Source organism: Taudactylus pleione, unplaced genomic scaffold (assembly GCF_031769625.1).
Source record: "Taudactylus pleione unplaced genomic scaffold, aTauple2 ptg000093l, whole genome shotgun sequence".
NCBI lineage: Eukaryota > Metazoa > Chordata > Amphibia > Anura > Myobatrachidae > Taudactylus > Taudactylus pleione.
This window is the reverse complement of record NW_028284495.1, coordinates 38213378-38228982: the sequence shown is the minus strand read 5'-3', so window position 1 is coordinate 38228982 and position 15605 is coordinate 38213378. Positions and strand designations below refer to the sequence as shown.

Sequence of the window (15605 nt, the reverse complement as noted above, 5' to 3'; positions counted from 1 at the left end):
TACCGTGACTATCATTCCCCTGTGGTGAGTGCAATCTTTAATATCTTCTAACCCAGTGTACTGGGTGATAGCCTGCAGAGCCCGGTCGCAATAATCTTCTGCAGATCCACTCTCCTTTTGCTTAATGGTGAAAATTTTGTTCCAGTTAACTACTACCGGAAAATATATACCCAATTGAGTTACAATGCGGGAAATGTTACCTTGGTTTACTTGGTCTGTTAAGGAAACGTCACCATCCAATACACAATCCGTGATAAATTTTGTCACGTCGGTATTGCGTGGTAGACAGGCCCTTAACACCACATGCCAATCTTTATTAGTTGGCTCATGAGAACTACCCAAATTTCTCAAAAATCTTTGACATTTGGCTAGTTCCTTTTTGGGATCGGGGAAATCATTTATGATGGAATTTAGTTCTGCTCTTGTCCAGGGACAATGCATTACTACTTCCCTCGTGGGCACTACACCGTTCGCATCTGCATTTCCATTCGGAACGGTTATTGTCCGAATGGGATGCAGACCGGCAGCGCTACTACCTTTGACCTTGTTACCTGGCTGGGGGTTTAATCTGTTGGTGCTGCGTATGGTATTAACAACTTCCTCTACGGGTGCAGAGGGTGTTAGCACTTCCCTTGCTGTTACCGATGAAGATGGCGGCACCACTCGTGATTGTGGTGATGCAGCATCTATCATTTGCACAGGATGGGAAATGGCAGACATTACAATAGGCTCATCATTCACATCATAAACATTTTCTTTATGGTTGCTTAGGAGAGGGTACAAATTACTTGTTACATTTTTATGGGTATTTTTGGTAACTGTACTTGCACCCCCTATCCACATAAGGTGGGGGTGGTTAGCGTGAACTGCTGGCAATACACTCCACAACGCTACCTTGCTGCACGTGCGCGCCAGATTAGCGTCGCAGATGTATTCTCTGGCAATGCGCTCGCAACGCTAGTTTGTGTCGCTTGCACATTTTTAAGCCAAGCATCCCCTTCATGCTGCCACAACTTTAAACATTCATAATATTTTACCTTTTTCTCTCGGGAGCGCATCAGACTGACGTGATCCCGGTCATTATATAGTACATTTTTATCAAAACTACCAATTCTGGGAAACGGTCTAACACTCTTCATCATCATTTTAAACCGTACATCAAAATACCTTATCGCATAAGTACCGTACTTAGCATGCATAATACGATAGGTCGATCCAAACGGCGCTTCCATTAGCAGCACATCATTGTCTAACACCTCTTGTTTGCATGGCCCCCATTCTGAGACAACTCCTATGCTTTTCAATAAAGATTTAAACTGGTGAAAGATAATCAAGATACTTTCACTTACCTGTGGACGATTTAAACGGCAGCACCCACACACCTGGATAAGATTTGAAAAAGGCAACTTCCACACCCGGATAAGATTTAGTAAGGCAACTTCCACACCTATGGAAGTTTAAGTCGGCTACTTCCACGCACCTCTCTATAACAAAGACAACGTGTACACCTGCTACTGTGTATAGAACGGTAAGCTGCTTACGGTACAGTACCTCTAACGGTAGGGAACAAGTTACCCCTACCAACAAATACTCACTGTTACACACTTTTTCCTGCACAGAAAAATACACGTTAACCAAGATATTGATAACAATTGAAAAATGTAAACCTCAACAGCTTTATTTAAACACGTGGCAGCACAACCGGAAGTACGTATACGCTATTGTGCGACCAGTCACATACACAATAATGCGACTACCACACAACCGTATGACAACTTTTTAGCTGCGTACGCAAAAGTGCGTCTTTAGTGTGCGCAAAACTGCGACTCAGCCGCGTGCTCAATACTGCGGCACCCCTTTAAACGTTAGGTTCTATCAACAAAGGAAAACAAACATTTTTCCTCTCTTGTCCCTGGATTCTAGTCAGCTTCCTTGGCTCACACGAAAACGGATAGCGATCTTTCAGCACAAAGCGGTTGCAGGTAAACCCTGCATGTGGCCACTCCACCCTTTGCTGAGATTTCGATAACCGTATGTGCCGTATGAGTATGTGACTTCACTATGAGCCCCAAACTAAGGATACTGCCTTTGAACCTCTATACCCCTGCCTATACCTTCTAATATCCTTCCTATAAACCTCTAACGATGACGCTAATTTGCGTACGCAAGTCATCCAGTAAATAAAGACTCCAGACCTAGAGCATGTGGTTCCAAAGCACAAAGTATTATTCAAGTAAAAGTACAGCAGTTACACGCTATGATCCTCATATAATCTTAGCGTAAAGAGACTATACAGACCCAAGTACAATTATACATATGCAGTGCTCTCTGATCCAGATGTTAGGCATCAGCAAGAAACTCCTCGTCAATCAGCATTCAGCACAAAGACTAGGAACCCAGGGTCAGAGAACACATTTATACCCCCAAAAAATAACCACCACAATAGAGAAGTTTGTTGCTAATACCATTGGTCCTAAAGGAGAGGGCATATGTTACAAGGCATTTAACAGGTTGATTCAAATAGACACAACCCAGCCTCTAACAACTGGGGGTCTCTGGTTTCCTGCCTCATGCAATCATCCTAACAGTTGTTCATATAATGTACATTTTGTTGCTTGAAGTCTCTGCGGTCCATAAGTTGAGAATGCATGATGCGATCTCCACACCGATGGTACCGGAATACTGTTGAAAGAGTACGCATCAGTACAATACCAATCACAGCTTACTTATGTATAAAACCTTAGTTACCAAATAATCTTTATTTCACAGCATTTATGCTAAATGAACAAACTTAAATCTTATACTTTAAAGCTTATTAAACCTTTTATGTGAATATATAATGTGTAAGTATGCGGGGTGTGATGTAAAGACGCTAGTTAACTTGGGGCAGATGCGTGCACATGAAGCTAATAAACAGCGTTTTCATACAGGATCTTATGCATGAAGCTAATATGCGCAATTGTGCGTATTAATGTGTGGATGAGAAATGGTGCGCTTAAATCTCACTTAAACTAAGTGAACACCTAGCAGTGTGGAATGCTGAGCATTATAGTTCCACACACCCCCCTCTCTCAGCAGCACCACCCTTCCCAGGCTCAAAAGTACAGTCCTTTGTTCTCCCAGGTTCTTGTGTAAATGCAAATTAGCACAGCTACAAGACCCAAACCTCAGATAACACTCTTGGCTTTGAAGGTATTTTATTGTAGGAAGCCTGCTAATGTAAGGTGCTACAAACGACCCTCTTGCTGTATTCAAGCAGGGCCACCTGGAGTGAGAGCAGACGTTATGTCCAGGAAGCTTGTCTACACAGGCTAGTTATCATGTGGCCATTTGCTCTGTTTAGCTAATGCAATCCAATTTTGACATACTGTACAGTCATTTCTGAAATATATCCTTTAGGGGAATTATAATATACAATTTATCCAGAGCACCCAAACTATGTAAAGTCATGAAATGGGCTTTTGATGAATCGCCGTAACTTATGGCGATGGTCACAGATGCAATCGCATGATGCTAATAGTAATATCGCTACATGTACTAAAGTGTGAGTTTATCTAAGATGGCGCTTAGGCGGCCATTTGCAAAATGGCGTCTTGCGATCTCATTTCCAAGATGGCGTCTTGCAGCCAGTCGCAAGATGGTGTGGCTGCGATTCAATTTTAAACTAATCTGGTCTCACCAATAATCCAGCTTCGACAGCTCTGACAATTTAGGAAGTCCATTTCCCAGTCGAGGACTCCTGGGCATGGATATTGCAGAATGTTCGCCACTTCCTTCATGGCTCCCGGACTTAGTGTGCCTCCCTGATGGGTCATATAGGCCACTGCGGTCGCGTTGTCGGACTGAATCTGCACAGGCCTGGCTTGAAGAGGCCCTAGACCAGACTGAGCGCTTGTGCATTGCACGAAGCTCCAAAATATTTATCGGTAAGTGACCTTCCTAGGCCGTCCACCTTCCCTGAAAGGTGTGACGACCTGTCACCACTCTCCATCCTCACATCCATGATGAGTATCACCCAATCTGGGACCCATAACGGGCGACCCTTGTCTAAATGAGTTTGCAGCCACGATGCAAGGGAGAGCCGAACCTCTGGTGAGATGCAGATCTGAGACTTTATCCGATGATACTGACCATCCCAATGGGACAGAATCCACTGTTGCAGGGACCTGGAGTGGAACTGGGCATAAGCCACCATGTCGAAGGTGGATACCATGGAGCCCATTACCTGCAATGCCAAGTGAACTGACATTTTCTGCTTGCAGAATAGACTGCGCACACAAGATTGTAGTGTCGCAATCTTGTTTATGGGCAGATGAATCCTTTGCCCCAAGGAAACCAGCAACGTCCCCAAATGCACCATCTGCTGAGTTGGAGAAAGAGAAGACTTTTCCCAATTGATTATCCAGCCGTAGGCAATTGTCATTTTTAGATGACGTAACACCTCCTAAGATTGTGCCAATATCAGGAGGTCATACAAATATGGCAGTATCCGGATTTCTTGTCGTCTGAGGTGAGCCGTCATGACAGCCATTAACTTGGTAAACACCCGAGGTGCTGTGGACAGACCAAAGGGTAGAGCCTGAAATTGGTAATCTTGCTGACCTACAGCAAACCTCAGAAACCCTTGGTGGGATCATGCAATAAGAACATGCAGATACGAATTCTGTATGTCCAGGAAGACCATAAATTCTCCCGGCTCCATCGCCAGCACTATTGACCGTGGAGTTTCCATATGGAACTTGGGCACATGGATGAACCTGTTGAGAGACCTTAGATTCAGGATAGGGCAATGTGACCCATTTGGTTTCTGAATCACAAATACATTTGAATAATAACCCCTTTCCCTGTTGCGTCACAGGAACTGGGTTTACAACTCCTGACCTCAGGAGGGCCACTAGAAGCCAAGGCCCTGACCAAGTCTGAACTAAGGGTTGTGCCAACGAACCTCTAATGGGGATGCCTCAGGAACGTGATGGCGTAACCCTGAGAAACCACCTCTCGAATCCAGACATCCATAGTTGTCTGATGCCAGGCCTGAGAGAACTGTAGAATTTGGCCTTCAACCCTGAGACGCCCCAGGGGGAGGCCCGCCCCATCAGACAGTGGCTTACCGCCCGGCTTAGAAGCTGGATGTCTGGTTAACCAAGATTTCTTGGTCTGCGGTTTCTTGTGGGAATTACCCTGACTAGAGGAAGACTGCCCGCAAGCCCTACTCTGTGAGCGAAAGGACAGAACTAACTGCCTATACCTAGTCGTAGATGGCAACCCAGCAGATTTAGATGATGCAAGAGAAGCCACTTTGTTAGGAAAGTACTGTTTGGACAAGAACTGGATGACAAAGTGCAAAGATTCCAGAGCCTTCTTGAACTCTGTATCCACTTTCCAGGTTCTTAGCCAAAGGGTTCTCCGGGCTGCCACTGCAGTTGCCGACACCCTAGAAGCCAAGATACCCGCATCAACAACCGCTTCCCCAACATACACAGCTGCCTCCCGCATCTGACAGTGACTAGACAGCTATTATCTGGTAGCATCAGGTATGCTATCCTCCAGAGACGTTGCCCATTCTTCTATAGCTTTGGCTACCCAGGCTACAGCGATAGCTGGTTTGGCAATAGCTCCAAATGAAAACATTGATTTCTATCTGTAACCTCATTTAGTGAGGATGAAGAAGGAATGGGTAATGTAGAGCTCCTGATCAATCCAGTAACATGAGCATCCACCGTTGGAAGAACTTCCCATTTGTCACATTCACCAAGTGAAAATGGGCACCTTGTAGCATGGAAATGCTTATTTGGAGTACATCATGCTTCAGACATGAGTCGTCAGTTGCTCAGACTGAAGGAAATAATCTTTAGCCAACTTCTGACGAGTAAGGATCCTGAGGCGAAGGGAACCTCTCTTATGCCCGTTTTACTGCCACTGGTCTATTTGCCTGCATTACCTGCTGCGGGGCTATACACAGCAGCATACTCTGACTAGAGTGTGAAAAAAAAAAAAAAAAAAGGGATTCATGGGGGACATATACATAGAAGGATGCAAATGCTGTGGGTACCCCATAACAGGAGGCAGTACCATAGACAGAGCTTGTGACGCTGCAGTTCTGTCCACTAAATTTGACAAAACCTGAGACCAAGAGGCCACCCAGGGTGGTTCTTGTGATAGTGCAGGTGTACCTGACAGAAAAGGTGACTGTTTACAACAGACACTACACAAACCATCTTACACAAAAATCCTGCTCTGACAGGCCTGACAAACAGGATTTACATGACCTCAGTGCCAAAGGCTCATCCTTCTCCCCTTTACCTTTAGACATTGCATTTATACCTTATTACCTGTTAAACATTGCTATGTGACCCTCTTCACAACTGTGAAAAGTCAATGAAAAACCCCACACACCTTTACAGAGGGATGAGGAGAAAACACAGTGATAGATATATCTGACAGTTTGGAAAACAAAAGGCAGTATAAATACATCAGCTAGCATACAATGAATATATACATTCAAATGCTAAATACAAATGGACTCTGAATCAACTGACCAGCCCCACCGGGTTATTGGCAGGTTATAAAGCGCTATATACCTGACCCATGGGAGAGGTATACAGGGAGACAGACCAAACCCCGAGACCAACAGCTTTCAGCAGTGCACCCGAGGCTGACTGTGAGCGTCTCACACACGAGGTGGTAAGAAATTGCGGGAATCCACACCAGAAGTTGCGTCTGGGTTGTGGGGGGAGCGGCCGGGAGAGCGCCCATCTCCCCTAAACTGCGATTTTGACAGCACAAGTACACTGGCCTCACAGTAGCTTACTAGTGCGCTCTAGTGTGTGTACTTCCCGTCCTCAGCGAAAGACGATATGGTCCTGGCCGCCTTAGTGAGGACACGCTGATGAGTCCTTCAACCCCAGCAGCCTCCGATGATGCTCCTACACCGGTGGCCCAGGCTGCAGCACACAATTCCCCGCAACGAGGAATCGCCTCACCATCTCTGTAAACCCGATCGCAGTCCGGACCCCAGCGATGCCGCTAGCTAAGCCTTGCTGTGGTCCGCCGAAATGCCCAGAGCATATGGCCATACTGACGTTTCGGCATCGGTAGGAGTCGTCACGGGACATGCGTCCTATTTGGCGCCTAGTACTGCTAAACTCAGTACAAAAACGAAGGTAAATCAAAAAAAGAAAAGTTTGGGACTGCCTAAGCAGTCCCGATGTTATAACCGATGTGTCTGGATACTTGCCTACCGCAGTCACGTTGTCTGACTGGATTTGGACCAGCCTGCCCCGGAGAACTCGCACCAGAGTAAGCGCTCTCTGTACATTGCTTGAAGCTCCAGGAAGTTTATGGGCAGGCGACTTTCCTGGGTTGTTCACCATCCCCGAAAGGTATGAGACCGGTTACCGAAACCCATCCGCGAAGGGTGGCATCTGTAAGTGAGAAGCTCCCAATTTGGAATCCAGAAGGGGCGACCCTTATCTAGATGGGACGTCTGCAGCCACCATGAGCGGGAAAGCAGGCCTCTGGAGGGAGGAGGATCGTCTGGGACAGGATCAGATGATACTGCCCGTTCCACCGGGAGAGAATCGGTTGTTGAAGGGGCCTGAAGGGGAACTGGGCATATTGCACTATATCGAAGGTGGATACCATCGACCTCCATTGCTGAATGAATTGCGGAGCAACTTGCCCAAGTGCAGAGACGAAATTTTATCTGCTGGCAGAAAGATCCTTTGTATTAGAGAATCCAGGAGTGCACCCAGATGTACCAGCTGCTGTGTGGGAGAGAGGGAGGACTTTCTCCAATTGATGAGCCAGCCATGTGCTTGCAGGCAGGCAATGGTCAGCTGGAGATGGTGTTGTAAGACAGCGCGTGAATGTCCAAAATTAAAGAGGTCATCTAGGTATGGTAGGATTTTGACTCCCTGACGTCTGAGGTGGGCCGCCATGACATTATTTTGGTAAAGAACCGAGGGGCCGTTGACAGACCAAAGGGAAACTAGTAATGTTGCTGCAGGACAGCAAACCATAAAAACCGTTGCTGGGTTCGAGCACAATGTACATGCAGGTATGCATGCTGAATGTCCAGAGAATCCATAAAATCCCCATGCTCCAATGCTAGGACAATCGATCGTAGAGTTTCCATGCGCAACTTAGGCACTCTAATAAATTGAGGTGACAAGCCCGCTGAACAGGATCTGCATGTAACCAGCAAAGGGGTTACAGCCTCCTTATTACCATCGCCTTTAGAGGACATAGTAATAGCCAACAAGTAGTACACAAAAAATGTATAGCAAGTAATGCAATGTGACACCCTTCACAAATACAAGTAAATGTGAAGCAATAATAAACCCCTCCACACATGGTAAGTTGAGGGTTAAGAAAGAGCAGCAGGGATAGATATAACTGACAAAGTTAAGACAGTATATCACTACAACAGAGCTTGCATACAATGAATCTACATACTAAAAATATACACACACAATATACACACACATATACATTATAATATATATATATATATATATATATATATATATAACACACACATACAAACATACACACGCATGCACACACACACACACTTGCAATGGGCACTAAGTCAGCTACTCAAGCCTTGATAGGCGGTAGGATTGAGCGCTGTATAACCTAGCCCTGAGGGGAGGTATACTGGACCAGATTCTCCCCTGAGCAGTAGCTTCAGCAATGCCCTGAGAAATGGCTGTTGAGCTTCTCAGTAGGAGGAGTGTGAGCAGCTCAGAGGCGGAAAACCTCGATGAGGGATCGCGCTCTGAGTTGGGGGGAGAGCTTTACCTCCCCACTGCTGTATCAACTACCGTGGCCGCTGGGCTCTACAAAAGGTCCCCGATGCCGGACTTAAGGGCAGCGGTGGTCTAGTGGGGGTGCGAACGAACCGGACACCCCATTTCAGCGTCCTCCAGCTGGTCTCCACAGCCAGAGGGGTAAGTACTGCAACATACGCAATTTCCCGCAAGCAGGGAATCGCCTTACCTGCCTCCCCATTTGTCCAGCTGCAGCCCTGGGTCTCCAGTGGAGCAGCTAGCTGAGCCCAGCAAGGTAGATGGAGAAGCAGCGCAGAAGCCCACTAGGACGCAGAGCGCTGCATGCTCTAAAAAAAAACAAAAAAACTAAGATAATAAAATAAAGCTTGGGGCTGCCTAATGCAGTCACCCTGTCTAAAGGTGCAACCGGCTCCTGCCGCCACCAAACGCAAACTGTCTGCCTTTGGCTGGAGGGCGAGGTATATGTGGAGGAGGACCGAAGCATCCTCGGAGCAAAAGTTTTTGACTGTTTTGTCTCTGGTTAGCTCCAACCACCTATACCCCATGGTTATCCCTGTGGATCCCTATGGACCCTGAGGAAAAAATTTTTTATTTGTTGCTGTTTCAGTAAAAAGAATATTTGTAATCTCATCTCTATGACAATGTATTATCCTTTCATTTGATGAATTTCACATAAAATTGTATCATTTACAAGTCAAAAATCATCCGCACTCTGGCTGTAGAATTTATTTTAATCAACGTTCAAAAAAGACATACATTATTTTTCTACATATTCTCCCTGATTTTCAACACACTTTGTCCATCTGTCAACAAGCTTTTGTATTCCCTCATTAAAAAATGTTTAGGATTAGCTGACAGCCACAAATGCACCGCTGTCTTCACCTCTTCATCAGACGTGAATCTACGTTCTATTAGGACTTCTTTCAGGGGACAAAACAGGTGATAGTCTGATGGGACAAGATCAGGACTATAGGGAGGATGCATTAACACCTCAAAATTACGTTTTTGGAGAGTGTCGACAGTATGAACAACACTGGGCGTTCGGCTCCTTCTTCATGCCTGACACTTGTGCGACCTTCTTGGAACTTCTCTATCCATTTTTACACACTTCTTCGCGACAAAAACACTTTCTCCATACCGTGCACAAAGTCTTTGATAAATATCGGCACCAGACACACCCTCAGACCACAAAAACCGAATGACTGCACGCTGCTCTTCTTTCATGCAAATCACAAGTGGGGCAACCATTTTTTCTTGCACTGCAGCCACAAATGAACTGCCATAACATGTTCAAACCTGCACAGCAGTGACTGGGGAGACTGCAACCTAGTACGGAAAGCATTCATAAGACAGTGCAGCCATCAGAAGTTTTTATATAACTGGAGTGCAGATAATTTTTGACTCACCCTCATATAAATCAGAGGAACGGTATTGATATACTGGTAAATAATCTCGGATAGCTTAGTATATCAGCACTAGTAATATGTTGTTGCAAGGATTCTCTTTTATTACAGCAGTTTCTTATGTTGCAATTCAACACACAGTTCCCTGAAACAATTGGAAACTGTGTATTTAATGCTACAGCATAACTATGCCTTGGTTTGAGGTGTCCATATCTATAGTGTCTCTATACTCTTCAGTTTATCCGTATCAGTGAATACCTAAATTCCCATCTCCGTATCTGTTCATTCAACGGTTCACAAAACTAGTTAGGCATTTAAATAGTGCACAATTCTTCTTTGTTTTAATGTAAGTTGCTGACAGTACTCCAACACATGATTGTCCAATGGGTGCGATGCAGGAGGAATGCCCACTGATCCGGGAGCCTGGTGTACTACTTGAAAAATGTGGAGTTCTCCCGCAGGATCCGGGAGAGTAGGTAAATAGGAGTATGAGCCAGTGGTTCCCAAACCACCTTGAATCACGGCACCCTAGAGCTTCATCATTTGTATCATGGCACCCCTAGGCCATACATTTCGAATTGAGAAACTCAGAAAAAAACTATTAAATTAAGTAAATTGTGCTTATGTGTCATACAGGTTGAGTCTCCTAATATCAAAATATTAAGAAATACGGAATATTCTGAAATACGGAATTATTTTGGCATGACTGAGATAATGAAACCTTTGATTTTTGATGGTTCAATGTACAAAAAACTTTGTCTAAGGTACAAATTATTAAAAATATTGTATAAAATAACCTTCAGGCTGTATGTATAAGGTGTATATGAAGCATAACTGAATTTCATGCATGTACACAAACTTTGCTTGAGCCACAAAATTATTGAAAACATTGTATAAAATGACCTGCAGGCTGTGTGTATAAGGTGTATATAATACATAAATGCATTCTGTGTGTATATTTGGGTTCCATTCCCAATATATTTAATTATGATATGCAGATATTCCAAAATACGGAATATTCTGTTATCCAAAATACCCCTGGTCCCAAGCATTTTGGATATGGGAGACAACTTGTACTAAGGGTCAGTTACGGCGTGACGGGCAGGGCTGTGCTTCTGCTTGTACATATTTTTTGATTGGCAGCCACAAGCACTGGTTTTGCTTATCTCACTGACCATAAATAATTTGATTTGGTCCCAGACCACCAACCTGAGGCACCCCAGCAAGTGCCCTGAGGCACCCATTTTGGAAACCACTGAGTTAGACTAACATATATGCCATACATTTTATTGGGAACTGCATTTCCTTTTTTAAAGAACAATGGAACGACCACCTGAAGGCAATTAAAGCCGTATAAACAAAAAATATAACCTAAACTGGCCTTTAAACTTTTTCCTCTGAATATATTGATAAGAGATTACAAAACAGAAATTAGAAAGAAAATCGATTTACTGTTTTAAAACACACATTACAATTACCCGAAACAGTTACTGTGGCTCCAGGATCGATGGTGCCACTGTTTGGCCGCACACAGTAGCGCCGCGGAGCTGTCGTTTTCACCTTGAAGCATACTTTCTTGTCGGATGGATTCCGCAGTTTGAGGTTTGTAGTAACAACATCTGTAAATGGACCTAAAAGTATATAAAGAGTAGTATGCGTTCAAAACTTATAAATGCCATTTTAATTCAGACCACTGCATTTCATAAATTACATATCAGAACTTTAGACTAGTCTATCCAAATGTACTTTTTGGGGGTGGATGGAGAGAGAGTCGATAACTAACAGTAAACCTAAAATGCCTAAAATATTTATTACATCACTGTACGGCCATTATACATGGAGAAACTAATCTGTTTAATTTATTCAGTCTTATGTGGTCAACCATAGCTGTACATACAAGCAACCGTATAAATAAATCCACAGGTGAAAGCAGGTTTAGGATCACATGTGATATACAAAAATATATATAAAAAAAATAGTAAAAAAAAAAAAAATTGGGGAAACAGACTCGATAACACACCATATTGCATTAAGGCACTAAGTTATTAGGAAGTATGTGCTTGGGAGCAATGCTACTGTAACATTTGAATTCATCATAGCCCCTATAAGTCAAATCCCTGGTAAGCACAAGTTGTGTTTATCCAAAACGTTAAATGTTACTGGTTGTGCTGCACAACCAGTCACACTTAAAGTTTTGGATAAACACTAAAAAGGTCTACAGTACACTACAATACACAAACCAGGCAAAATGGCTATTAAGTGTGCAACGTGCACTACAACTATAATTATATACTACACCAGCAAACATGGAGCGTGTTCTATACTGTCACCAACAAGGGATGAATTTATCAAGAGCGTCCTGTAAGGGGGAGGAAGGAAAGCAACTCCAAATTTGCAGCACAGGTCTCAGAGTACATACTCAGCTTTCCACACTTTTTATATTAGACATCAGACTCTGTATGGTTTTCCATGCCAGTCAACAGATATGTCTAAAGCCTAACATATAGCTCATCAGAATAGAACACTTCATTTTATTTTGGCTATCAGGACGGGCTCCGATATCTAACCATCAGAAAAGAGAAAATATTTACATATTATTCAACACTAGAATTTTTACTGATTTCTATTACAAATAGGTTGATTATGTACATTACCCACTAGAAAAGTGCTGTGCAAATGTGTCACTTAAGGGCGGATTGATCTAAAAACAATGCTGGCGATGTGCTGTCAGAACGGTGTGGAGACACTTGTAATGGCAGCACAAAGCAGTCAAAGCATCGCTCATTTTGTCATGCACCACCACATGGGTGTGCAGTAAAATTAACAAAATTGCTCTGCTGTAATTACCAGTTAAGTGGGCAACCACCGCACCTTTTGGTTAATTGAATTGCCCTCTTAGTGCTGTCTGGAAGGTAGATCGAGTAATGGAGATGTAGGGTGCGAATATAAAAATCATCCCCCAAACCCTGTGCACAGGATTAGTCACAGAGAACTTTGTTAGAAGGTTGGGGATGGTCTTACTGTAATGTTTACATATTGCTGCTACTGTGATAGAAGATTTACCTATTGGTTATATTATGTATGTATATTTATTATGGGCTGTTCAATCTTTTCCTGACCACTTATGTTATTTATAGGAGATAAACATGTTTCATACATTTATCAGACTCTCCCCCACTACAGAATGCCATCTATATAGTGTTAATTATTAATACTGTATTAAATATAATATCCAATGTATAAGGAGACCAACGTGTACATATATGTTCACAGCCAGTGCTTAGTTCATCTGCTGCTCCCTACACGCCAGAACTTGCACCAATGCTCCGCAGAGCAGGGGACTTGGATTATGGAATGGTGCCCACATCCTGAAAACCCCCCCCCCCCCCATTCAGCTCAGACAGGCTGACCCCACTGCCGTTTCTAACAGCTTACTATGATCGTTGGCCCTGTATATATCTGAAGTAGAACATACACTGCACTATGTATAAGGCAGAATATAGCTTATGTGCTAATTATAAGCATTCATGGGCTGCCCATATTTGCTTTGAAAACAAGCATTTAAAAACTCCCACTCTAGGAATCCTGTGTTTGCCTCCAAAAGTCACATGTACAATTAAAGTTCGGCGAGCTCTTCTATACCAGGGACGGGGAACCTCAGGCCCGAGGGCCGTATAAGGCCCGCGGAATAATTTGGTCTGGCCATCTGAGCTTTTTTCTGCTAGTCTCATCTGAATGGCACCCTGCAGCCAGAATCTATGCAGCAGTGTCGCCTGGGGCATCCTTAGGATGCTCTGGGCATTGCTGTAATCACCGGCGATTGTGGCCCCGCTCCCGTGTGATGTCACACGGAGGGGGCGTGGTCTGCACCAGGTACGCAAATAATGTTATATATATATATATATCTCAAAATGGCCCTCGGCAGAAAAAGGTTCCCCATCCCTGTTCTATGCAATCTCTACTTCTGCTTAATAGGTCTAACTATTAACCTTGCATTCCTTTACAAAATGACAGTAGAACCATGCCATTATGAGTGTTCAGAGATAGTGAACCAAGTTAATTTTTTGCCAATTGTGTACTAACACTGCCATGGTACAGTGGAAACATTTTTCTGTGAAACAGTGAACCAAGTCCATAGTGTCATTTTTATCCACCAGGTGGTAGCAGTTTGATATCACTAAGTAGTGTAGTTTTTCAACTTTGAGATCCATTTTTATCAAGACTGAATTTCATGGTCTTGGTTCACTAACTCTGAACTCTCAATAGAAGTATTTTGTCCTTAGACTTTAAGGAGGCATCCTCCCAGCAAACAATGACAGGCAAGGCACATGCTGTGTTACTATGGACACTTCCTACCACTCAGGAACATTTCTGTTTATTTTGAGTTTGCTTGTACCATTACATTTTTATTGTTGAATTGACAGATTATACATTTTTCCAACATGTATAAATGTACTTTGCATCACGTATATGTTTTTACCTTAGTCGTTTAATAGGCAAGGTATGTTAGAAGAGAAACAGAAAGGTACAATAATAGTAGAATATTATATTCTTACACATGTATAAAATGTTTCATATCCCGAATATAATATATATATGTCATTGCCGCACGACTTCGGGTGCCGCCCTGTCGGTTTACGTACGCCACTGCCGTGGCGTTGTCCGACTGGACAGATTGCTCGGCCCCACAACAAGTGATGTGCTAGTTTAAGAGCATAGAACACTGCTCGTAATTCGAGGAAGTTTAATCGGCAGATTTGCATTTGGTGAGGGCTAGCGGCCTTAGAAGTGGTGTTCCCGAATCACTTCCCCCCCCACCCTCTCAGACTCGCATCTGTGGTGACGAGAGTCCAATCCCACACTCCGAATCTCTTACCCTCCTAAAGGTGCGACGAGTTCAGCCACCAGAGAAGGGATATCCTAGTTCTGGGACCTCACACGTTGGTGGAGGAAAAGAAGGGATCCTCCGAGAGGAGGGCGAGCTGAAAAGTTCTGGAGCGGAAACGTCCATAAGAAATGGCCTTGAACGCCGCCACCATCTTTCCCAGAAGTCGAATGCAGACGTGTATCGATACCTGACTATGTCGAAGAACCATCCTCCCCATCTCCTGAATGGAGTGCTGCCTTTTCCTGGGGAAGGAAAACCCGCTGACAGTTTGTCCAGAATCATTCCTAGAAACTGGAGCCTCTGTGTCGGTTGCAGATGAGACTTGGGAAAATTCAGGATCCACCTGTGACCTATGAGAAGCTTGTGAGTTACTGCGATGTCCTGCAGTAATTGTTCTCTAGAATGAGCCTTCAGCAGGTGATCGTCCAGGTAAGGGATAATCGTGATCCCTCGTTTCCGAAGGAGACCCATCATCACCACCATGACCTTTGTGAATACCCTGGGGGTTGATGATAAGCC

The 15605-nt window shown here is 44.0% G+C and overlaps 1 protein-coding gene across 1 annotated transcript in view; it reads right to left on the bottom strand.

The window, feature by feature from the left end:
- Nucleotides 1–15605, bottom strand: part of VAPA (VAMP associated protein A) — an 81423-nt gene that overhangs the window by 27760 nt on the left and 38058 nt on the right. Inside the window, exon 2 of the mRNA XM_088469699.1 lies at nt 11677–11829. Coding sequence (XP_088325825.1) covers nt 11677–11829 — 153 coding nt within the window. The remainder of the gene's footprint in view (nt 1–11676; nt 11830–15605) is intronic.